The 24610-nt window shown below is 39.3% G+C and overlaps 3 protein-coding genes across 3 annotated transcripts; 1 reads left to right on the top strand and 2 right to left on the bottom strand.

Annotated features, from left to right (window-relative positions):
* Positions 1-391: 391 nt before the first annotated feature.
* On the bottom strand, positions 392-4240 carry LOC106150789 (C-type lectin domain family 17, member A-like). The gene is made up of 4 exons (XM_086996436.1): positions 4020-4240; positions 3174-3213; positions 2723-2875; positions 392-781 (listed from the first exon to the last, which is right to left on the bottom strand). Exons 2-4 carry the CDS (start codon positions 3205-3207, stop codon positions 573-575), a joined length of 396 nt encoding a protein of 131 aa, XP_086852562.1. The 5' UTR covers positions 3208-3213; positions 4020-4240; the 3' UTR covers positions 392-572.
* A 1430-nt stretch (positions 4241-5670) lies between these two features.
* On the bottom strand, positions 5671-10855 carry LOC147760019 (C-type lectin domain family 17, member A-like). The gene is made up of 4 exons (XM_086996248.1): positions 10721-10855; positions 6925-6964; positions 6476-6628; positions 5671-6084 (listed from the first exon to the last, which is right to left on the bottom strand). The coding sequence occupies exons 2-4, from the start codon at positions 6956-6958 to the stop codon at positions 5876-5878; spliced, it is 396 nt and encodes a 131-aa protein (XP_086852374.1). The 5' UTR covers positions 6959-6964; positions 10721-10855; the 3' UTR covers positions 5671-5875.
* Positions 10856-20125: 9270 nt separating this feature from the next.
* LOC106150796 (uncharacterized) lies at positions 20126-23881 on the top strand. The gene is made up of 3 exons (XM_086996334.1): positions 20126-20376; positions 21135-22168; positions 22908-23881. Exons 1-3 carry the CDS (start codon positions 20344-20346, stop codon positions 23653-23655), a joined length of 1815 nt encoding a protein of 604 aa, XP_086852460.1. The 5' UTR covers positions 20126-20343; the 3' UTR covers positions 23656-23881.
* The last annotated feature ends 729 nt before the right edge of the window (positions 23882-24610 follow it).

A 24610-nucleotide genomic window follows, 5' to 3' on the forward strand; every position in this document is an offset into this window, starting at 1 on the left:
CGCCCAGTGTTTTTATTGAGACACCATCTCTAACTAGCTGGCCATTGGCTCTAGATGAGCTCATCTGCCCTTTGATAGGTCTTGCTTTTGGTCCTACTGGGTTGCTAGCAACCCTCCTCATCAGGTTGCCCTGATGGGGTAGCCGGTTGAGTCGCCGTCCACTCCACCATGAAACCGGTAGTACTGGATTACACGTATACGATACCAGTTCATATTGGCGGTTTCAGGGAGGGAGAGAGGGGGGAGGGGACAAGGTTGGTGACGTGTCCCAACCTCACTTCATAGGTTCTCCCAACTCTCCTGTCTCCCGACCACTAATATACATTATCATAAGAATTAAGTACAGGTAAAGTATTAGAAAAAAAATAAAATAAAATTAATTTAGATTAAATGTAAAAATAAATTAAAAAAATAAACACCCCTGCGCCACGTGCGTATAACAAAAATGTGCCTGCGTCTACTATTTGGGATTTTGTTTGCAAGAGATTTTTTTATGATCGTGCCCACTCCTTAGAAATTCCCCGCATGGGCTTGGGGTCCTAATGTTCGTGTAATATACAGAGGTATAATGTCTATCCTTCGCAGAGGAAGGCTCTGGCGCTGCTACACGACTCGTCGTTCCACGCCCCGTCGGAGAAGAGCTCCATACAATTTTCTCCACTTCCGCCGTTCGGCTCATTTGGACGCCATTCTGAATAGTCCACCGGATCTCCATTCGCAGCGTTCCACCGCCAGTCGCCATCTTGGACGATGTCGTCTGCTCCTAACCAAATGCTACCGGCTGAACAAATGGAGAAAAATGAAGCTTTTAGCTTTTGTTTAAAGCATATAGATATTACTTCATGTGACAAGTATATTATTTTTTAAAAACTAAATACATGCGTGATTAGGCTTACTTGTGGCTTTTTTCTCAATTGTACTAAATCATGCTGTAACAGTTTTCTAAATCCCTAAAATTTGACTGAATATTAAAAAAAATATAGTGGGATATGATTTTAATTACTGACATGAAACCTGATTACCCAAAAATCAATGCACGTAACAACCAATGACCTGGATACAGATTTGGGTCCCTGAAATGACCTAGATACATATTGAGGTCACTGAAGTGACCTGAATACAAGTTAAGGTCACTGAAATGACCTGGGTACATATTGAGGTCACTGAAATGACCTGGATACAGATTTACATGTACACACAATGGACAAAAGAAGTGTCACCCCTACTGAGCCAATACTATGGGGGAGATAAATGACTGTGGAATGATATGCTCCTGGTATCATTTTATTTACATCAAATTTCACAAAAAATCACAAAATGAGAACAAAATATACATTCTACCAAAATATGCAGTTTCAAGTCCAAAATTAGTACTTAGTGGCATAGCTACGTGACCTAATAATAGGTGCCAGTCTACGAAGCAAGGATTCATATAATTGTCTGATGCGTTCAGGGCTTATGCTGGCCCAAGCATGAAACACTTAATATAACAGAGTTTCTCTGCTGGTTAGATGGGCCTTTGTAAAAAGTTTTGACATATCATTCCACACATTTTCTATTATGTTTGCATCCGGACTCTGGGCAGACCACATCACCCTGAGAATGTCCTGTTGGTCAAACCAATCATCAACTGCTCTGGGCCTGTGACAAGTGCATTGTCATCCTGGTGAACAAATGGATAATTCCTGTCACCAAACATGTTAGTAATAGATGGTAGCAAGCCTGACTCCAAAACATCAACATATTTCTAGTGATTCATGTTTCCATTAACCACTATCAATTCGCCCAAGCCATGGATGCTGATGCAGCCCCACACCATGATGACTATGCTGCTCCGGGTTCAAAAATTCAGTGCATGTGGTTCAAATGCTTTACCAGCAGTTTACCAGCATAGTACCTCTGTCATCAGAGGTCAGACCAAAGCGACACTCATCAGAAAAAAATATATATAGGACCAATTGTCATGAACTGTCCAGTTCCAGATCCTGTTGACCCTAGTTTACTCTACGTTGCCTGTTTTGTAACGATATAAGAGGTTTCAGTCTTGCTACCCTGCTGTACACTCTCTGAGCATGTAACCGACGCCTAGCAATTTTCACAGACACATTCTTATGTGTGAAATTGTTCCACTGTGTTGTCAACTGACAAGCAGTGTCGAACTTTGACAACCTGGACATGAAAATCAGTCGTCGGTCTTTACGGCCAGTATTTTTTCTTGGACGACCCATCAAGAGGCAATTTGTCTCTTGATCCAGTGTTTCTATACCGAGACCAGACCCTCTGCACGGTTCTGACTGAACAATTCAATTGTATCGATATTCTGACATTGCTTATATTCCGCCTCTTCAGATTAATAACTTTCACCTATAACCGTTAGATAATTGCCTGTATCTTGCCATATTGGAGGAAGACAGGAATAAAATTTGCTGTACATGTACAAGACCAACAATACAATGACATGGTATAGCGGTTTTATACTCATTAGTCACATTATAAGTAGACCAGGCATTATAAGTACCCAAGATCTGCCTACTTTTATTATTCTGAGTTAGGGGGTGACACTTCTTTTGTCCAGTGTGTGTAGGTCACTGAAATGACCTAGATACATATTTAGGTCACTGAAGTGACCTGAATACAAGTTAAGGTCACTGAAATGACGTGGGTACATATTGAGGCCACTGAAATGACCTGGATACAGATTTAAGTCACTGAAATGCCGTACCTGCCCCTGGGATTTGCTGCCAAAACGCATGTAAATAAATTAATTCGTTCCTAGTCTCTGCTGTTGCAAGGTGAGTCCCGTTTTGTTGGCAGTGTGCCGTTGCTGCTGCGTGCGACACACTGATAGGGACGTAGGTATACGCTGGATAAGGACCTGGAAAAACAGGAAACACAAAGTTAGTGCCAAGATCAAGCCCACTGTAGGTCAAGGTGATATTCAATACAAGTCAAGGGCATTTAGAATAAAGGTGAAGGCCAGTCTCACACACGGTAAAACAGATCCTTGTGAAAATTGCGCATTACTAATGTTAGCCATCAGATAGGATCAATAGCAACATGCATGTCCCCAATTGAAAAAAATACAAACTTAATACAGTTGAGAAAATGAACGATCCGTTAAGTCAAATATGCAACAGCGGCGACTGTCCTTTACACATGTGCATGTTACTTACGAGATTGAGAACAGGTGACTTGCTGCTCAGACATCTCCAGCTGAAAATACAGCACACAGCCGATTTTTAAATTATTATTTTATTTAAAAATATTATTAAAAAAATCTTCAACTTTACCAAAACAGAAACACACAGACAGTTTAAAAATTGTCGATTCAAAATGCAGTATTCGATTCTACGGTATATGAATAAAAAGTGACCTCTTATTGTTAATATAAAGGTACATAAATGTAATCTTACTTGTATTTTATAAAGATAGGTGGCGCTAGTGAACAGCATACCCCGTCGAGATGTGGGTGTTTAACGTGTCCGCACTGATATTATTATTATATACCAGTGTTATTAAAACACGTGAGCGTGATTTTAGAATTAATTTTAACTTTCCATGAAGAGGGCAGAGGGTAAACTTAAAATCCCATTAAATCCACCGGAAGTTAGCAACTTAACCGTGTTTGTTCTCTATTTTGTTTGTCTATCGATTTAACATGTTGTATCCGCACTGATACAGCCGTGCTCTAAACAGATTGATATTTGTAAGAAATGTCATATATTTTATCAGGTCCGGCAACCATTTTGAGCAAAGCAGTAAGCAGATAATTTCATTGAAGTAAATGGAAGGCATTTCAGTAGAACTAACCACAAAACCCTAACAAATTGCAGTCAATAATATCTTAATAGTGTCCGGGTTTTTGATAAAACAATTGACGTGCACGTTCATGTATTGATGTGTGTGAACGTGTGTACATGTGTACTTGCATGACTGAACGCATGTTGAAGCACGAGTATCCAGGCCTGATGCGTATCTATTCGATTAACGAATGAAATTAATGAAAAGTGATACATTACCTGTTCAAAGTACCGATATCCATCTCTGTGAACCAAATTCGTGCTAGTCTCGTCGGATTTTGACTCAACAAATTCACATAAATCTTCCCATGAATTGACTTTAAAATAGTTGAATCCCACACAGCGGGGCGTATTTGCCGTACACGCGATGGCGCAAGCGCTTTTTGCATACACGTATTGGTGTCCGAAAACATTAACATTTGCCACGTCTTCCCGGCAGCTTGGAGGGCTGACATATCTGTAGACAGCTGTAGAATTTTTATCTCCAACCACAATCCAAACGACCGCAAGTAGGAGATGCAAAATGAAAACCATGTTAAGAAGCATTTTGATACCAGCCAAAACAACTCTACTGTAGCAACGATATCTCTAGTCAGTCTCTGGAAAGTTTTTCCCTTGAGTGCTAGGTGGTGCGATTTATTTGTCAACCGTCTCTATACGGGATTATTATCGACATGGTAAATATATGGCGATGACGCTCTGATCTCTCAAACACAAACTAACATACTCGAAAAACAATGGCCACCAGATGCAAATATGACCGCAAAACGAAATCAACTCTCTTTCTATAATATAATAAAAATCCAATGCCTTCGAAACACAATACTCATAATCAATGTAGAGAACTCAACGTTATAATCGTATCCATTTGGAGAACATTTTATAATTGTTTGCACTTAATCCTAAGAAGAAAAACATTTATAGTTCATTGTGTGTCTTTTCCTTTACCGTTGGCGCAAACAAAAGAACAGAAGCACACGCGATATCTGTAAGTTCTATAAAATGACTCCCAATGTGTCCAACTAGCTCTTATACATACATGATAACTGCGTAAATAAATATATGTGTGCGTACACTAAAATCAAATATTGGTTTTTCGCTAATTGTAAGAAATGTCTGTTGCTAATTCATGTCACAAATCTCTGGCGACGGAAAAAAGGACATAATTAATCTGCCGCCCTGGTAGAGGGCTTACGTAACCTACGTACAGGACAATCACGTTGCTCGATAGAAGCAGGAAACCCGTTAATTAGTGCCTATTCAAGAGAAAAGTCAAAAGCAATGACATTCAAGATGTTCATGTTCTCTCTTTCTCTTTCTCTCTCTCCCTCTCTCTCATTCTCTGTGAGTGCCTTGGTTTTGAATGAAATGGAGAAACGAATAAAAGTATTTTATCTGCTAAGTTTTCTTTTTTTCTGACATACATACATAGTGTTAATGAGGATAAACAAGTTCATCGTACTTATTACCTTCATTTGAGAGTTGTAAGGGAGATATCATACGCATTTATATATAGTTTGTTTTTTTTTACTCAAACTCCCCTGTTTGTGTCTTTGTGAAAGGAGGTTAGTAACATCCAAAACTGCAGGCACAATTGGAAAGTTAAGGCAAAATAAGGCTGACTATAAACTTTCAGACAATCAGAATTGTGTACACTCATTTATTTATTTTCTTCTTATTTGTTCAATTGATTATTCCTTGTATTTTATGTTATTGGTTAATGGGAAAAATGCATCGTGCTTCAGTTTCATTGGTAGAGGCATTGACAGTTCACCTAATGAATGTCACTGTTAAAAGGGTGGGGGGGGGGTCGCCGACCAATCAAATAAGTCACCTGCTATGATTAGGTAAACGAATTCCGTGAAATATGGACTTTCATATACCGCCCCGGGTATACAGAAGGTAATCACACATAACAAGGCCGACGATAAAAACGAGTCATTTCCAACCCTTTGCCCTCATATCACAACATAACTACGGTCGTCTACTATTTACGTCAATTAGCTCCTTGCTGTATCCGCGTGCCCCACGCCCTCTTTTGAAATCCCCGGATGTGTCAGTGGATTCGACAGTTTCTACCCTTCGCACAAGAAAGTTTTAGTCCTGTCACAATCCTTGTCGTTCCACACCATGTCTGAATACATCTCCATACAGTTTTCTCCACTTCCGCCATTCGGCTCAACTGGATGCCATGCTGAATATTCCACCGGATCTCCATTTGCAGCGTTCCACCGCCAGTCGCCATCTTTTGCGATGTCGTCTGCTCCCAGCCAAATACTGCTCTCTGAAAGTACGAACAGAAAGTTGTAGCCATGAATTTTCAGTGAATCATATAGATCATGCTAAAAGCTACATATAGTTAAGGCCAATAGTTTTCTCACTATTAGTGACAGTTTTGGCAAACGAAATTGATATGCACTATACACAGCTTTACACTTTAAGAGAGAACAAAACATTATTTGTATTAATAACGCCGCCAATACTCAAATGTTCCAGAAATAGTTTTAACATTTGTTTGTTAATATTGTAAGCTTGAATATTATTGAAGATCCTGAAAAACATAAAATGGAATACATATAAAGTGTAAGCATCTTAACTAAATATTAATTCCCCGTCAATCAATTGACGATAAACTAATGACCCAGATACAGATCTAGGTCACTGTTGTGTCGCACCTGCCCCTGGGACTTGCTGCCAAAACGCATGTAAATAAATTAATTCGTTCCTTGTTTCGGCTGTTGCAAGGTGAGTCCCGTTCTCCCGGCAGTGTGCCGTTGCATCAGCGTACGACAGACTGATAGGAACGTAGGCATACACAGGATAAGGGGCTAGAAATAAAGTAAACACTTGATCAGTGCCAAGGTCAGTCCCAGTGTACGGTCAGTTCAATGTAAGGTCAGTCTCATTACAGGTCAAGGTCAGTCTCAATATAGGTCAAGGTCAGTTACAATTACGGTAAAACAGAACTTTGAAGAAATGGTGCTAGCACTGATATTGGTAATCAGTCAGGGTCAAAAACATTGATACGTCCCATGTGAAGACACTGTAAACGGCATTTGCAAATGAGTTATCTATAGTATTATAAATGACCACACCGTGGCATTCACATGTGCATGTTACTTACGAGTTCGAGAACAGGTGACTTGCTGCTCAGACATCTCCAGCTGAAAAAAATGAGTACACAGCCGCTGTAGATGTTATAAATACAAAAAAGCAGTCTACAGTTTTGGGTTATATGAATGAAAGAGAACATCTTATTGTTAATTTTTTAAATCTTAGTTATTTTGTATATGTGTAAAGGGGTTCAGATGCTAATAGAACCAGCCGAGACGAAAACAAGAAGCGGGGAGTTTATAAAGGCAGCGGGCACCAACAAAATAATCGATACGATATGTGTGATGACGAATACCTTTTGCATCCTGTTTGGTGGCAGGTTATACAATTTTTCAGAACGTATATATGACTATAAATCTAAAAACACCAACATTGCTAGGATAGCTTTTTTTAGTGATCACATGTATATTCAGTATTTCTTATCTCCTTAAAAGACTGCCTTTTTTTAGATGAGAGGAGCCCATACGAGTAGATCTTTACTGTAATGCACACAGCAAGCAATTGCAACCAAAGCCCTTTAAAATCACATTTTTTTTTGTGGTTCTTGTGGAGTATATATACGCTGAATAATTTTTTTGTTTATTCGAGACCCCTTTTGTTAAAGTGATGCTGTCTATACAAACCAGACAAGCACGTGTACACGTATATACATCATGTTGGTCCAACACTATGATAAAGATTTTCCTTCCGCACGCCTCTGTGATGGTACGACACTCGACTCGTTGATGTATTTTCTCACAGCAAGGCATCACAAAAGGATTTCTTTAATGATAGAACCGTAACTCACTCACTGTTTCGATTTTTGGGACTGTGACAGTTCTAAGAGTCCTAAGTACCAGACGTGTGTTTGTCCAGCCAGGCATAAATTACCGGAAGTGATGATCGATACACCACCGATGTAACTTGAAATATGCTCGGTGTTATGTAACGTGTATGTCTGTTTTCCAGCCTATATTAATACAGAAACTGATGCAAGCACTACCGCACTGTATATCAAAATTGTAGATATACTAACATTTAAAGATGCAGTTGAGCGAGTTGGCATGTCAAATGTCAGCAAAAACCCGACCAAATACCATGATTTAGCATATCTTAATGGAAATACCAAAAATATCGTTTCACATTTTCTGAAAAATGCGTTAAGGCTGACATATTCCGCTTTCTGTCTGTGATATATATTTACGCTTATCAGTCTTATCATTGGTGGTTTTCAGATCTGCCAAACTTAACATATCCTGATACTTTAAATGTAGGCTACTATACCAGTGAGTAACGGGAGTTTAACAGACCGTGGAACGCACTCGTTCATGATGTGCTTGCATGTCGAATACAGCACGGCCAAGTCTTTTGTTCTACGCGCTAGCCGTGGTTTAAATGTAACAAACATACTTTCTGGTAATTGTGTGTGTTGAAACTCCCGTTTTGTCTACTTTATGGTCAAAACTGTATTTATCTAGATCTCACAGCTTTAAAACTATATCAAGTGTATGGGAGTGTCAGTGGTCACGTTACATAGGAAAATGTCCTTCTCAAAGCTTCCCCAATTTACGCAATGATAAGTTAATTAGTTGTTATGTAATGGTAAAAATAAATCTACGGTTACCCAGTTAGTAATGCGGTAGGGGTAGCACCTCCATGGGAGTATATTATTGCATATTGAATATATATATTTATACAGTGGCGGATTTACAGGGGGGTCATATATATATATATATATATATATATATATATATATATATATATATATATATATATATATATATATATATATATATATGAGCGCATGAATTGAGAGGAGTCGCCGAGGCTAGGTTGTTGTCAAAATTTGTTATCATACACAAAACAACAGAATCAAATAGATGTAGGTTGAAAATGTCATTTTATTGACATTTGCACTTTGATTAATGTTCAAAGTACGAATGAAAAATACTAAGAGTTAGATATAAATCTATGAATGACAATCATGCATGTTATAAAATTTTCAAGCTTAAAGATATAATTTACATTTCAGCAAAGATGGAGGGAAAAAGCGCCCACACATGGCAATATGTTTTAGATAAATTTTATGTCCAAATTTCGGCCGAGGCTGAGAGCGAGCTGCGCAACCCCTACCCTTCAGGAAGGGGACGTAGGTTTCCTCAATGCTCTGACAGCCCACTAATAGAGTTGTCTCTCTTGGCCTTATAACTGCCATATGTACCCTATGCTACGGTTATGCCCTGTATGTTGACTTAAACAAAATGAGAACTGCTAACACATAGAGGCTTACCTATATGTCAAATGTTTCTAAACATAAATACCATACATATAATAATGATACATAGAATTAATAATTGTTTTGTAGTGTTAATTAATCAGGGAACATTAGGGAGGGACAGGGTTGGGTTTGAGAAACTTTATGAAATTCACTAAAAACTCTTCTCTCCTGAGCATGTACTGCTAGGTTAAAATTTTCTAAGGAAGTGAGAGAGAGCGTTCTTTGTTCTTGGTGAAGCTGAACTCCTTATGATTCTGATTGGCTGATCATAATGAGACTAGGTTGTACTGTCCAATCAGGTTTTGCTATACTGGTATCTGACCAGTGTCCCTTGGTAGTAATTAACTTAACAGCGTGAAACACAAAGCCAAGACATCCTGTCTGTAATTAGGGAATAAACATCTGGAGCTTATCTTAGTCTCTGGGAGTTTCCCTGGGCATCTTACATCACATTAATACCCTCATCACACATAAATCCCTTTATTGTGACCAATAAATTATATTTATGAGTGCATGAATTGAGAGGAGTCGCCGAGGCTAGTTTGCTGTCAAAATTTGTTATCTCACACAAAACAACAGAATCAAATAGATGTAGGTTGAAAATGTCATTTTATTGACATTTGCACTTTGATTAATGTTCAAAGTACGAATGAAAAATACTGAGAGTTAGATATAAATCTATGAATGACAATCATGCATGTTATAAAATTTTCAAGCTTAAAGATATAATTTACATTTCAGCAAAGATGGAGGGAAAAAGGGCCAAAGATACAGACTGTCCGCAGTCTGTATCCCCCCCCCCAAGGAGAATAAATTATATATATATATATATATAAGGATATACATTTATATATGTTTACATATGTAGTATGCTAAATTACACATGTGTTACTACATGTTATGCTATAAAATTAATTCCTATTCACATCATTATCATCAATTAGTAGCTGTGATGTTGATCCATATTCTTCCAACGAGGTTTCTGTGGCTCCATGGTAACTCCGCCGTCTTGTACCTGTACACAACAAAACACAGCTAGACACGGGTTCGAATCCTAAGATATCGATATAAATTTTTTGGCTCGAAATGGTTTCTAAAATTTGCGTTTGATTTCTATAATAGGAAACTGGTCGCTACGCAGCTGGTCGGTGCAGTCGGTAACATACTTGGTTGTAAAAGAATGTAAATTAAGTACCAAGCCATCAGCAAACCATGGTGACGGCACGTCACGAGCTCAATTTCCAGGTGGAGCACACTAGTTCACCACAACGACGGGCTGGCCCCGCAATCGAAAACGAATGCAAGCATTCGTGTGCATAAAATCCGTTATAGTTTAAAATTATTGATCAATTTTGACAACAAATATTTGCTCGGCATTATCATAAAGTCCGCGTCGTCAATTATAGTTCTTTTCTCTTTGCTGTAAAGTCTTTGAAATGATACTTAGGCGGGATGGTCATTGACCTCTTTCCTTTATCAACTACGCAACAGAACGGAATTGAATTGAGTCAATACCTTACCGGTACGGCGTCATACATGTCATACAGACCTTTCATGATAAAGCTATCTGTTCCATGGGACTATCAGGAAAAAAGCCAAAAAGTTACATTGCCGCTGTTGCTCTACTAATCATACATTTTGTTTTTTATGCCCTCTCCCCTCCTTTGGTCTTGCTTATCAAGACTGTACATATAATCATACAGTACTCGGGTCAACTCCACAGTGGATGTTTGAAATGGCAAATAGTACTCACAACTAAAACCGTTAAATTGGGAACCGCTTTGGCTCTTATCGTGCTCTATAGCGTCACAAGTCAAACGTAAACTCAGTGTAAAACGAAATGAAAACAACAGCATCTGAAATCCTCTAACTAGAAATGTTTGGCTATTACGTAAGATTGCCACCTAAATGGCTGACTTTTGGGTGTCTAGGGGCCAGTGAAAGGGAATATCCCCCCCCCCCCCCGTAAGAACCTGGTAAAGTGGCACGGTATACACAGTGGCGGATTTAGGGGGTGTCAGGGGGGTCCTGCCCCCCCTTCGATTTCTGAAAATAATGACACCAATGATCCCCTCTTAAAATTAGAATTTTGTCTAGCTGAATCATAGTTCTAAACCGTACCAAGTGGCACCGTTCGCCTTCTAAAAGACCATTTCTTTCGTCCTCCGACCCTACGCCAAGGGGGGGGGGGGGTCGATTTCGTATCCGCGGACCCCTCCTTCAAAAAATCCTGAATCCGCTGCTGTATAGGCCTATAGAACAACTATTGGTGCTGCTTGCGTTTATTTAAAAAGAAAATATTGGCGCAATATATAATAAGATGTATTGAACACAATATACTTCTACTTATTTAATAAATATTTTATTTCACTTATTCGATAGATGTTATTTTGTCTACTTTTAATTACCTATTGAGGGCCGTGGGGATTGTTTTTTTTTTAAATTTATTACGTTCTTACACTTAATCAATAAATTTTAATGAAAATATAAAAAAATCATATCTGCTTTTGAACTAACGACAATGCATTTATTAACATCTCTTAAAGATGTCGATATTTTGATGAAACAGTTGGGGCGTTTTTTTTTTCATGCATGGATGTGTGCGGACGAGTGTGTTCGTAAATAAATAGGTGTGTGGTACATTACGGATATTTAAGGGCTTGATGCGTGTTTATATAAAAAAATAACGAAAAGAGACACATTACCTGTTCAAAGTACTTATATCCATCTCTGTGAACCAAATTTGTGCTATTCTCGTCTGATTTGGCACCAGCATATTCACATAAATCTTCCCCTGAATCGGCTTTAATGTAGTTGAATCCCACACAGCGGGGAGTGTTCGCCGTGCACGCGATGGCGCACGCGCTTTTTGTAGACACATATTGGCGTCCGAAAACATTTGTATTCGCTACGTTTTCCCGGCAACTAGGAGGATTGACATATCTGTAGATATTTGTGGACATTTTAGCCCCAACTACAATCCAAACGACCGTAAGCATGAGTTGTAAAATGCAAAGCATGTTTAGATGCATTTTGATACCAACCAGAAAACAACTGTTATACAACAAGATATGATTCCCGTTTAGGATCTCTAGACTGTTATTGCCAAGTGCAGCTACTTATGTGTATCGTCTCTCCGTGTCCACATGATAGGGAAGTTTGATTTACATAAAGAGGACGTTCTAATCCCTAAAACACACGCCAGCAGGCACGATAAGCAATTACAGTGCCATCAGAGTTTAAGATGTCCATAGAATTAAGCCATATCCCTTTCTAAAGAGATCGGAACGCCATTGTGTTCGTATCACAACAGAAATCTCAACAGAACATCGATATGGATACTTTTATATAAAGTGTTCTTAATCAAATGAAGGAATCATTAGAGTGTTTTTCTGTATCATTAATCTTTTATTACGTGTTTTCCTCCGCCAATGACTCTGAAATAGAAGTACATTAAGTGCCTGCGAGTTTAACATGATGACTCCAAATGTGGAGTCAAATTACAATCGATGTCTTCCATGCTTTGATAATATTGTTATATTGTGTTAATAAGCACGGTTACGTAACCCATGTCCAATATAATAACAATAAGGAACCTGCACGCTCCACAGAAGTGGAGAAATCGTTAACCAGATAAATCAAAATCTCCTCATATTTAGTTCAACATTTGAGTCTCTCTCCATACAGGTGTGTGTGTGTGTGTGTGTGTGTGTGCGCGCGTGCGTGTGTGTCACTCCTACAACTGTGACGTAATGATGGGTATATACTGCTGACTAAAGGCAAGACTTTTACAGGTGTGCGTGTGTGTGTGTGTGTGTGTGCAAAACCAAAACACTGACTTATAAATTATCTGAAAAAAACACCTTCGTGTATAACAGAAACAGTTGCAGTTATCTGTAAAGAAACCCTACGTGACACGCTCACCCTGTGCAAATTGAGATTAACAAACTCGTTATACCTCTGAGCTTTTGTTGATATTGATCATTCGGAGACCATGCCCATTTGATTTTCAATATCTGTTTTCTTTCTCTACTCTCAAAATACAGTGTTTTTAGGAGTTGTATAGAAAACCAATCACAAAGACAGGCAACATTGATACGTTGGTTAACAGGTGAGGCTGGTTCTAAATGGTAATCACTTTGCTTCACAGTTCTTATTTTCTTCTTTTTTTTCCAATCAGTATGCTGTGTTTTATTGTAGACTAAAAACAAAATGCAGCCCGCATTATTTCCATTGTTGGGTAAATTAACAATTAACCCGCGGCAAACATTTTATGTCGTTGTTTTGAAGCTTTGCTTGGTTTGACCCCCCCCCCCCCCAATAAAAGGAGCAAACAACAAGCAGCTACGCTACATGTACCATGGTCCTTAATTATCCATATACCAACCGCGTATATAGTGGGTTACCGTGATTGATTACCAACTTGTCGATTTCGAAACAATGACCAATGTTGGTCTAAATATTAACTCCAAATTAAAAGAAAATTTCGAATGTTTAAGAAAAAAAATTAACATTTTATATCTTTTCAACAGTGAATTTTTGTCAGTTTTGGACTTCTACGATTGCCGGTTTTAAAAAATGTTGACTTAATTTTGTGTTTGTTTTTGTTTTTGTTTTTTGTCTTTTAAGAAAACAACACATTTCCAAGTATAAAGTTTACCTTTGAAAACTGGGGCTCAGCTGACATATGTTTCTGGGTATGCACATGCCCACGTACAGGCATTTCCACACGTGCCCAAGTGCAGCTGGATTTTTGTAGCACTTTGACACGCAAAAAATGGCTAATTTGACAAAAATACGAATGAATCGATATGCACTACTTTTATATCTTTGGCATTTTGCATTCGTGAACTTTATTCAGGAATCATTACATTGAATACTCTTTTTTTTAATTAACAAATACACTGTGCGTGTAAGTCGATAATTCAGAAAACTTGGTAATTTGGGGGCTTAAATTGTAAATGCTAGAGTTCCAATTTTACAAGCAAACGTAAGAGGGCCCGGAGTATTTCCTTTAAGACACAATCATATGAAATACTAAATCAGAGTTAATATTTTTTTTCATTTCTATGGTAATTGTTATCCTTAAGGTACGAATTCACTTTTTGTTTCACAAACAAAAATGTAGATACACGTAAATTAAGACATTTGGATTTTGAAATGGATTTTGCTTCAAAATAATTCTGTCTTCAAGGCGACGCAAACGATGCAGCCTGACGAAACGCAAACGATGCAGCCTGAACAATTTATAAGTGAACAATTAAATAATAAAGTTAAATGACAAAAGTTCAATTACTATATTTTTTGCGTATATTCTTTAAGCTGAGATTTTTCGCTGTGAATAATCTGTTTCACAAAAAGTCTAATCTTCAATATGGAATCAACTCCATATTTTCAATAATACTGATTTCAAGGAAGGAAAAGTCAGTGTTTTCTTTCAGTTATGCTTTCAGTCACAGTTCATTAATTCTACACCAGTACAGCGATTGCACATAATGCAAAACACAGCAATCTCAACAACAACATGATGGTATCAAAGACACTTCCTTTGTTGACTGCAGCACGCGGTGCTCCACTGGCCTGCACTTTTGGCAGTGAGACATCGCTCTTGTTCATGTCGTCGTTGACGCCCTTGCAGCGGTGGTACGATTCTTCTCTTGGACACAATACGAATGTCCACTGTGAACTCCCCAAAAGCGTCTGTTTAAGGGTTTTCTCGGCGTCATGTTGGAGAGACCGGGATAAATTAAAACCTACGTCATAACTAGACACTACCGGTAGAAAAATGATAGAAACAGTAACGCGAAAAACGACAAAGGAAGTGGCACTGTCTTTTTGGGAGTCACAGGTGCTCTCTTTAAACCTAACGCGCTCCTTTGCCTCCAGTGCCGATTTGGTATGCTCCAGTAGTAAATCGCATGGCGCCTCTGTTTGCTGTTGTTTTGGGTCCCACCGCAGCGGGATGAAGAAGAAGGTTAACTTGTACGGCACTTTCCTCAGGTTTGTCAACAAGGGGCGACATGATCCCCTGCCAATGATGTAGCCGGGTGGACAAATCTTGCTTGTGGCGTTAACCTGGAGACAAGAAAAGTTGCTTCAGAACATATTCTTTTTATTTTCCCCCGGTTTCAAAACATGTCTGAGCTCCCAGGCTACGTTTAAGTAAACAAGTTTACAGGTGGAAATTAAAAAAAATCTTTTATATCAAACAATGAACTGAAACGTATAAAATGCGCTTGACGATGCAGATTTGTTCTTCGGATTATGGCTTGTGATTTTTCTCATGCTCGAGCAGAATTTAATTATCATGATGTGAATAGCAATTTTACAGCTAATTTACAGTTACTTCTTGATTGGAGATGGACACAAGTGATTGTGGACTTACCGTCATAATTTGGTCAACATTGTCCTTCTTCAAATCATTTGCGTAAAGTAAAGCACTAAAACTTACAGGATCAAACTCTTTCGAAGGCCCTTGATCTGCATTCGATATATCTGAAAACAAGTGTTACAATAAATGCAAATGTGTCATCCCATGAGCCCTGGTCATGTATGTATCTTAATCCATCCCTAGCTATACAACCATCACAACTGACCTCTCTTCCTTTACTTCCTTCATAACCCATCAAACTAATTTTCAACATGTATATGGCTTTTGGATTTACATCTCCAATATCAATTGTTCTTCGGGACACTCTGAATACTTTCAATCATTTTCCTCATGCCGATTTTGATGTCCACCATATTAAGAAGAAATGACATAATCAGTAGAATATGACAAATGGAGAGAGAGAGAGAGAGAGAGAGAGAGAGAGAGAGACTAGTAAGTTCTATATTCAGAAATTGAGACGATTTTTTTTTAATTCTCACCTGTACTGCAGTCGTGATACGCGACATCTGTGTAGCAGTGCATACAATGGTAATTTTTAAAAAATGACTCCCCAAATTGGACCACGTTAGTGTATGACTGACAGGCATCTCTAAGTGGAGAAGAACTGATGTTCATTTGGCTCAAAGGGTCCTGAAGACATGACTCGTACACGTCCGTTCCTCCTTCGGGGAAACATCGGCGAAGTTTGTGCTCCGGATTTGGTATCAAGGTGCCGCTGCAATCCAACCACGTCTCTAATATTTGCAGGACACATGCTGAGGAACCGCACTTGGACAGGAACTCTACATCCATTTCATAAGTTCTCAAACATTGAACGAGAAAAAGCCAGTCTTCAGCGTTTTGGACGTCATTGCACTCAGCACAGTAACGGTTTTTGAATATGAGTGCTGACTGTGGATCGGTGACCGGCAAAATGACTTCTAGGTCATCTAAAAGGGTGCCATTGGAAATACTCGTACAAAGCTCCTCAGTCCTGGCGTCCGACCACGAAACTGGACACCGGTCAACCATCCAGAAGTGACCGTACCAATCTTCTCCGTTTATCATTCTAGCGTCTTCGAATCTGGGCGCCGTTGGCGCTCGCCTGCACGTGCTTCTCCTTGCCAGAGCGATGCCATCTGGTCTCCGTGATGCCCATGCTTTAAGAACAACTGATGCGTTTATCAAAACTGACGTCCCTGTGGGGTTAGGGGACCTGGTGACATTTTCGGCCTCGAGCACATTTGGAGACGGCGGCTCTATGGCTGTCGTTGCCGTACATTCACTGTCTGACCCCCAGCAGCAGTCGTTAAAAATTGAACATAAATCATCGCAAGAGCAATGTACTTTAAAATGGTGCGCAGGTTCCGAAGATGGGTATTTTCCACAAAGCCATTCGTGCGGCCTCAGCTGCTGCCCTCTATCGTTTGTGCGCGGGGTTGTCACGTTGGGAGAGCGTTGATCCAACAAGACAGAGGAAGCCATGATTGCCAAACTGGCTAGCAACAGTATACGAACAGAACGTAACGCGATCATGTTGTGTCCCTTGAGAATAGGAAACAGTGACTGTAAGGTTTGCACTCCTCCTTATATGACGCACATTTTATCGTGTCTGGAACTGGTACGCTAATTATCAGTTCACATACTGAAGTACGTTCAACATTCTTGGTTAATTCTACGTGATGGGTTCGTATGTACACTGGTTTTCAAATTCTCTGCACCATACTCTTCCATTAACTTATACCATTTATTTTGCACGGTCGGTTTTGAGAGTTGAATGAACAAATTTCTAAACGTGTTACTATATTTTCACGACCGTTTGTATTTAAGAATTAGCTTTGTTTTGCTTGATCAGAGGCGGTGGTTTCCTGCACTAACGAGATCAACACTTCATTAATAAAAACCGCTCCTCTTCGTTCGCCTTTTTATTAGAGCATATATCTCACGTTTAATTGGCGTAAGAAATGTCACAACTCAGATTTTGCGTGTCAACCTTTGCGAAAACGACTGATTAGGCTAATTTGTATTATTTTGAACACGGTGGTTTGCTTTCATGATTCTTAATTCTCTGACGTGATTTTGCGGTCCCTTGAGCTTCATCTGTTTTATTAAAAAATAATGATAACGGAAACTGGTAGAGTTTCTAATTAATGTGCTATTCAGGCTGCCATTGAATCCAAACACATACGCCACACGTAAAATGATCATTCATATTTTTCATTGAAATTCATGTTTACCTAAGAAGGTTCTATCTGCCTTTATCCGATACATCTTTTTTTCATAATTTTCATCGTAGTGGCTTCACTCTTTGCACTGCCACATCATCATTTTGAGTTCCAAAATTCAGGTAAAAAAAATTTAATTACATGACCCAGTTGCACCAACCGTTCGAAAATTGGCGTAGCAGTTGCGCTGGCGTAAATCCAGCGCAAAAAGCGAGAAAAAGCGAAAAAGCGAAAAAGCGAGAAAAAGCCAGTTGCACCAAACTGGAATAGTGTTTATCTCGGTCTTAATTTAGTCGTATTTACGCCTGCCAGCTAGGTGGTGTATGTCGGTCGAAAGTCATTTTTCACTATGGCTAGGCTGATACATAACAGAGAGAGTTTGATGACAGTTATCGTAATTAACGCAGACAATATGGGTTGTTTATATCCCAGCAGGCATAGTTGCGTTGGGTCAACGTTGAAAACAGGTTGATACGTTGAATTGCCGTTGATCTACCTAAATTCAACGTCAAATCAACGTTGATCCAGCCACGTCGAAACACCGTCATAATGTGCTGCTAAACACATCCAGGCTAATGTTCCGCTGGGTGGGGTTGATATAACATTGTTTTCTGACGGTGATACAACGTTGTTATCTGAGGTTGACACAACTTTCAAATCCAACGTTTATTCAATGTCTACTCAACGTTATGGTTCAACGTTGTGTCAAAGTTAAAACAACATAATTTGCCCGCTGGGTATGTTTGTTTCTTCCACATGTTTGTTTCTTCTAACTGAGCAGTGACTGCTCGGTTAGAACATACACACAAACACACACAAATATTTTGCAATGGACTGATCACTAATATTGTAGACGACGTAAAGCATAAAATGACTGAGTCCTTTATTGACGTATAGATAACACAATTTGTAACAATTTCGTTTGCACAATAGACACCGTGACACGTTTGTCCTTTGTAGCTTTCTTTGTAGCTTTCTTATCGAATATTTTGTTTGTTGAAACAATATGACTAACGCGTTTTTCATATTTTTAACAATCAAACAAATCAATCAATCGAAGATTTTACTTTAATAATATTTTGATTTGGAATACATTAACGATCTTGTTGCTATATATCCAAGGCAACAGCAAAGTAAACATATATCAATGTTTTAAATTCTAAATCAAAAAGGAATAATGAAGCTTCTGAATCTCTCCATCACTAAATCAAAAAGGAATAATGAAGCTTCTGAATCTCTCCATCACTGGAATTCTCATTTCGTATCTTTTTGATGTCGTCATCCTATTATAATTGCAGCTGTGAATTCCCCATTTTTTCGATTATACCATCCACGTATTGCTAGGCAGTACGTGACATAACGGAGCGCTACTCGGGCGTAGTTAAGACGGTCGTTTTTTTTTTTTTTTTTTTTTTTTTTTTTTTTGTCTTGGTGCAAGAGGCGTAAGCAGGGAGAGTAAACCTGGCGCACGGACGCCAGGCGTTGCGCTGTAAGGGACGCGGTGGCGCCCCTTAGCATGTCCCACGCCCCTAGGATGTCGCGGCGCCCGCGCCTAGACTATAGGATGTCGCGGCGCCCGCGCCTAGTAAGATTTATTATAAGGTATTATTATAATGAGACATTAAGGTACATATAAATAGAACAGGTGGTGGGTAGAGAGAGGAAGTTAGGTAGTGGGAATAAAGCTGTTTGGAAATCCACGTCTCTTGTTGCTCACTTCTTCTCGATATGTGAACCTAAAATCGAACCTTACAGGATTGGCGAGCCGCCATACAGACACGTGAGATGTTTGTCAAAAGCGTGGTTAAAGTGATTCTGTATGATAATGACTCCTACTCCTGTACTTGTTTAAAGAGACAGAGCTTAGCTCTTATTACGGCCTTGTGATATAATTAACTGCAAACTGCAATGAAACGCAACAGTGGCAACTTCAATTCTGTGGAACACTTAACGTATGTTTAATGAAGGATTCGTCTAGAATGTTATCATAAAACCAAACGCAATATGCAACATTCAAAAGTTATACTATGGTGGTGTTTCGGTAAACAATATGCATCTGAAAAATGTGTGTGCGTGTGTGCGTGCGTGTTCAGGTTCGTGTAGCCCATATAAGCTGTAGCATCAGTTAACCTAACCGTCTCCAATTTAACTATTATTTATAATTTCAGTTGAGCAGATACTCGCAAAATGTCGGAACTGATGTTCTGTAATTGAACCCATGCTATGTACAAAAGGCATCAAATACATTCAGTTTTGTTATGAAAAATATATATGATATGGTAACTATGAGTGCCACGCAAACAGCTAATTAACACGTCTGTGAAATATAGTGCATTTCATCTACAGTATGTTTTCGCGATCGAAAAGATAAAACTGTTTATATATTTGAATAATTCACATCTAACACAGCGAAACCAGATATTTTGTTGAGTAAGTGAATAAATGATAAGATAATTACCGGCCACGTTATGCCCGCATTCAGAGATAAGCAACTGCCAATCTATTCTTTTACCGGTAAAAACACCTGTTGCTGCTTGGTTTACTGCTGTCGACAGCTTTATAGAGTAGATCGTACAAATGGAGAGATCACAGGCTCCGTTCCGATGGGGGGTAAGTTTTAAATCTAAAGAACATGTCGATATACCAAACGGTTGTATGGGTCTCTCTCTCTCTCTCTCTCTCTCTCTCACACACACACACACACGCGCGCGCACATCCGTTCATCGAACAACTGACAATACAAGACACACGTTTACAAAAGGGAAGCGCAACTCATCGTTTACTCAGACAAATCACTTATTTTTTTAACCTAATAAACATGATATTGACTTGTTTTCTGATCTTAATAGCATGACTGAATACGAATATGTTGATGTTTATCTGCATTTGCATACCTTTTTTAAATCATCGCGTGAACTCTACACCGTCTACAGGAAATGATATTATAGGGTCCTTGTCCAAGAATTGTGGACAGCATAGAAATGTTATATGTAGCGTTTTCATTTAGCACACCGGTGTAATATGAATTTATATTTCAACATATGAATGACACTTATCGATTATTTAATGTTGTTATTTGTTCAAGAGGCATCTGGATTAACATGGGTTCTGAATTCGCGTTAGGGCGAGTAACGTTGGACACAGGTTTTTTAAAAACATATTTATTAACACATAAACATACATACATACATACATACATCCGCACGCATATACGACCTCACGCCCGGCCGCACGCGCGCACAAACACACATACATGCTTGCATTGTACATTGCTATACATGTCTTTGACTTATTGTGTTAATATCACAATAAGAGGCATTTGTGATACCGTAATATTAGAATACAGAAACTCATCATTTTGATTGCAGTTCCCGCGTAGTCGAGGTATATGTCGCTTCAGACTAGCCGTCATAGTCCCCCTGTTCCTTCTTACCACTGCTGGCATAGTCTACGTCGAGCAGCTCTCCACTATCCACGCCTTAATGACCCGACTGGACCGGCTAGAACGCAGTCACGGACTCCTGCTTGCAAAATTACACCAGTCCTCTGATCCGGTCCTCTCGGACATGCGTGTGGTGCCACCTACCTACATGACCCTGGCGCCATCTATGGTCTATAACACACCGCCACTGCAGACAGGTGACAACGATGGAGTGACGCTCGATTACCCAACGAGAGACTTCGTTCCAGAAATAGGTAACCGTGAAAATGAAGAAAATGAGGACCTTCCCGATGAGGAAGACGCTATAATCATACCTAATCGCCCAGAGGGGCAAAATGACGCAGGGTTGTCGGTTGAACGTCTGAACGTGCAAGATCAAGGGTACAATGACGGGCAGTTAAATCAAGGCGGTGGATTCCCCAATATGAATGTTCCAAATGACGGTTTAGATTTGGGTCCAGGTCAGATTCTCTTGGGACCTCAGCCAGTCCAAAATGGAGGTGTGCCTTTACAGCAACAACAACAACAGCAACAACAACTACAACAGCAACAACAACTGCAACTGCAACAGCAGCAACAACAACAACAGCAACAGCAGCAGCAGCAGCAGCAGCAACCACCGTTGCAGCAGTACCCACAGCTACCACAACCAAATCCACAGCTAACTCAGCAAGAGCAACAACAGATTCAGCAAAACCAAGTTTTACAACAGGAGTACCAGCAAAGGCAGAACGAGCACATTTTGCAAGAAGCGCCGTCTATAGTACGTGATCTGTCGGCAGGACGACAGATGGCGCCGAAGATCACGCCTCAGCAGGCAGATAACAGTAACAAGGAGTTAGTGAGGTTCCAGGCAATGGTGAACTCGTGGCCGCAGGGCAAACCCAAGGCGGTGATATTTTATCTTTTGAACGCTCGGCGGATTGCCAAATTTAGGGAGGCCATTCAGAGTCTAGACCGGTGAGTGTAAGAGCTAGATTCCAATAGTTGTACGCCTTAATTTTGTAGGTATATAATAATACATACAAAATCATTTAAGATGTTGCAGCATTTTAGTCAAGTGCGTCACATACGCAATGGAATGTTTTGCTACATATCCACTGAGCTGTGCCAGAATAAATAAAGAGCATGCACATTAATCGCAGGCCTTAGAAACGGATTTTCTTACTCTCGCCTCATCACACCTGCCCATATTAACGGCTCCAGTCCCAAATTAAGAACCTTAATTTCTTTACACAACCCTGCATTGAAATACATAAACCGTTTGTCACCTTATCTACTCATTCGGTACTTTCCGTATGAGCCGGAAATAGTCAAGAACGCATTGCTGCCGAATGAAAAAGCCCCGAATGAAAGCTGACAAAATTGTTTGTGTAATAAAACGCTGGGCTTGTATAAAGCAGCTTTAGGTTTGGGTGCTTAATTCGTGGCTCGAGTCGTTCGATTGTTCATTTGTGTTCCCAAAACTGAAGCTCGTGTTAGCAAACGACAATTGTCGTTCATAATATCTGAATAAGTTCCGCTTCATATTCTTCTTCTCCTCCTTCTTTTTTTTCTTTATCTTCTTTTTTCTCTTTATTATTATTATTATTATTATTATCATTATTATTATTATTATTATTATTATTATTATTATTATTATTATTATAACAATTTAATTGTTTTTATGATAATTACGTACACGTTTTTCCACCCCCAGGTTTTTCAACAGCCATTATCGCTATCCAGTTATTCTGTTCCACGAGACTGATTTAGTGGAGAGCCACAAGAAGATCATCCGCACTTGGACCATATCGGATATTTATTTCCAAATACTAGATTTCTCTATACCGGATTGGGTGGATAGACCACCGGAAGAGTGGCTCCACACGTGCGGGTTCGCGGGTCTGGACAGCCGCCATCTTTGTCGTTTCTTTGGCGTCCTCCTCCCCGACCAGCCCATCCTTCAAGGAATTGACTGGTATTGGCGGCTGGGGGACGACGCCATCCTCCTCTCTGACGTCACATATGACGTATTTCAGCACATGGAGGAGCATGACTTCACACACGGGTACGTCCGATTGGCTGTTGCCAAGACGACCGACTGTATCGAAGGGTTACGTGCAAACAGCACAAGCTATATTCAGCAAAGCGGATTGCGGGCGACTTTTCTCGATCGACTGCCGGAGACGCTTAGCCTATATCCTAACTTTGAAATTTCTCGTTTCGGTTTTTGGAGAAACCCGATGGTTAAGGCATATATCACTTACGTAGATAAAACTGGTGGTATTTACTACAAGCATTGGGGAGACGGAGCAGTGAAAACCACGGCGCTTGCCATATATGAGAGCATAGATAAAATTGTGCTGCTTAGCGATATAAAGTACCAGCAAAAAACGGGGGCTTCGGATGAAAATCAGATATATATTAGTTCGCTTGAAAAATATCTCATACCCACCGTGCTCTAGTATTATCATATCCATAATTTGTTGACTGTTGGAAACAGCATTATTTTTTGAGGAGCATATTTTATGAAGGACAGCTGAAGTAAGCCACGGACTCAAGTTTTGAGTATATTTGTGTGGTGAAAGTAAACTGTACATATTATTTCATGTCTGCGTTGCTGACAGGTGTATACGTATGGTGATTGTGGTATCCGTGGTGTAGTTGTGTAAATAAAACATGATTGCGGTAGTTGTGATTTGTTGTTGCATTCGGATTTGATAAAGAAGTGAAAAAAATTCAGAACGCGCAATTAACCGTTAGGCAGACAGCTTACACAAAGCTGACTTAATTTTGACAGGATGGGGGCTAAACGTATTTGGAAGTGTTAAAAAAGTTGCTAATAGGTGATTTACATTGTTTTAATCACTGGGCGATTGATACTTATAATTATGAAAGAACTTCTTAAAGTGCTGACATGAGCCAACGCAATGAAAATTTCATATCTTTTAAAGTTAAGATCCCCATCTTCATTTATCTTCATACCAAAAGCATCCCCTAAGCCAATTTTACTGCTGATTCGACTGCAGGCATTTGGCTGTCATATGGTGCTGTAAGTTAATCACGTTAACGCGTGATCAGAAAAATGTTCAAAAATACGATTTTCTGGCATTTCAAAGCACTCAAGCAACATATTTTAATGACAGTGAGCAATGGTTTCGTATAATCGTATAACCGATCACAGGTTATTTTCTTAGCTAAGGTGTTTTCATAAAAAAAAACTTGGTAGATTGGTAAATCATGGTAAATCATATTTAATATACTGAAAAATGGTTCAAATTACCAAAAGGTGACACAGACAAACCATATCATTTGAAAATTAGAAAAATATTTCTTGCTATAGCATACATAACAATATTACCAAATGTGTCATAAAATGCTGCTATAAGCAGTGGTATGGCATGACAGCAATGGACAAAT

Source organism: Lingula anatina, chromosome 9, assembly GCF_051362555.1.
Source record: "Lingula anatina isolate TDL-2025a chromosome 9, LinAna3.0, whole genome shotgun sequence".
Taxonomy (NCBI): domain Eukaryota; kingdom Metazoa; phylum Brachiopoda; class Lingulata; order Lingulida; family Lingulidae; genus Lingula; species Lingula anatina.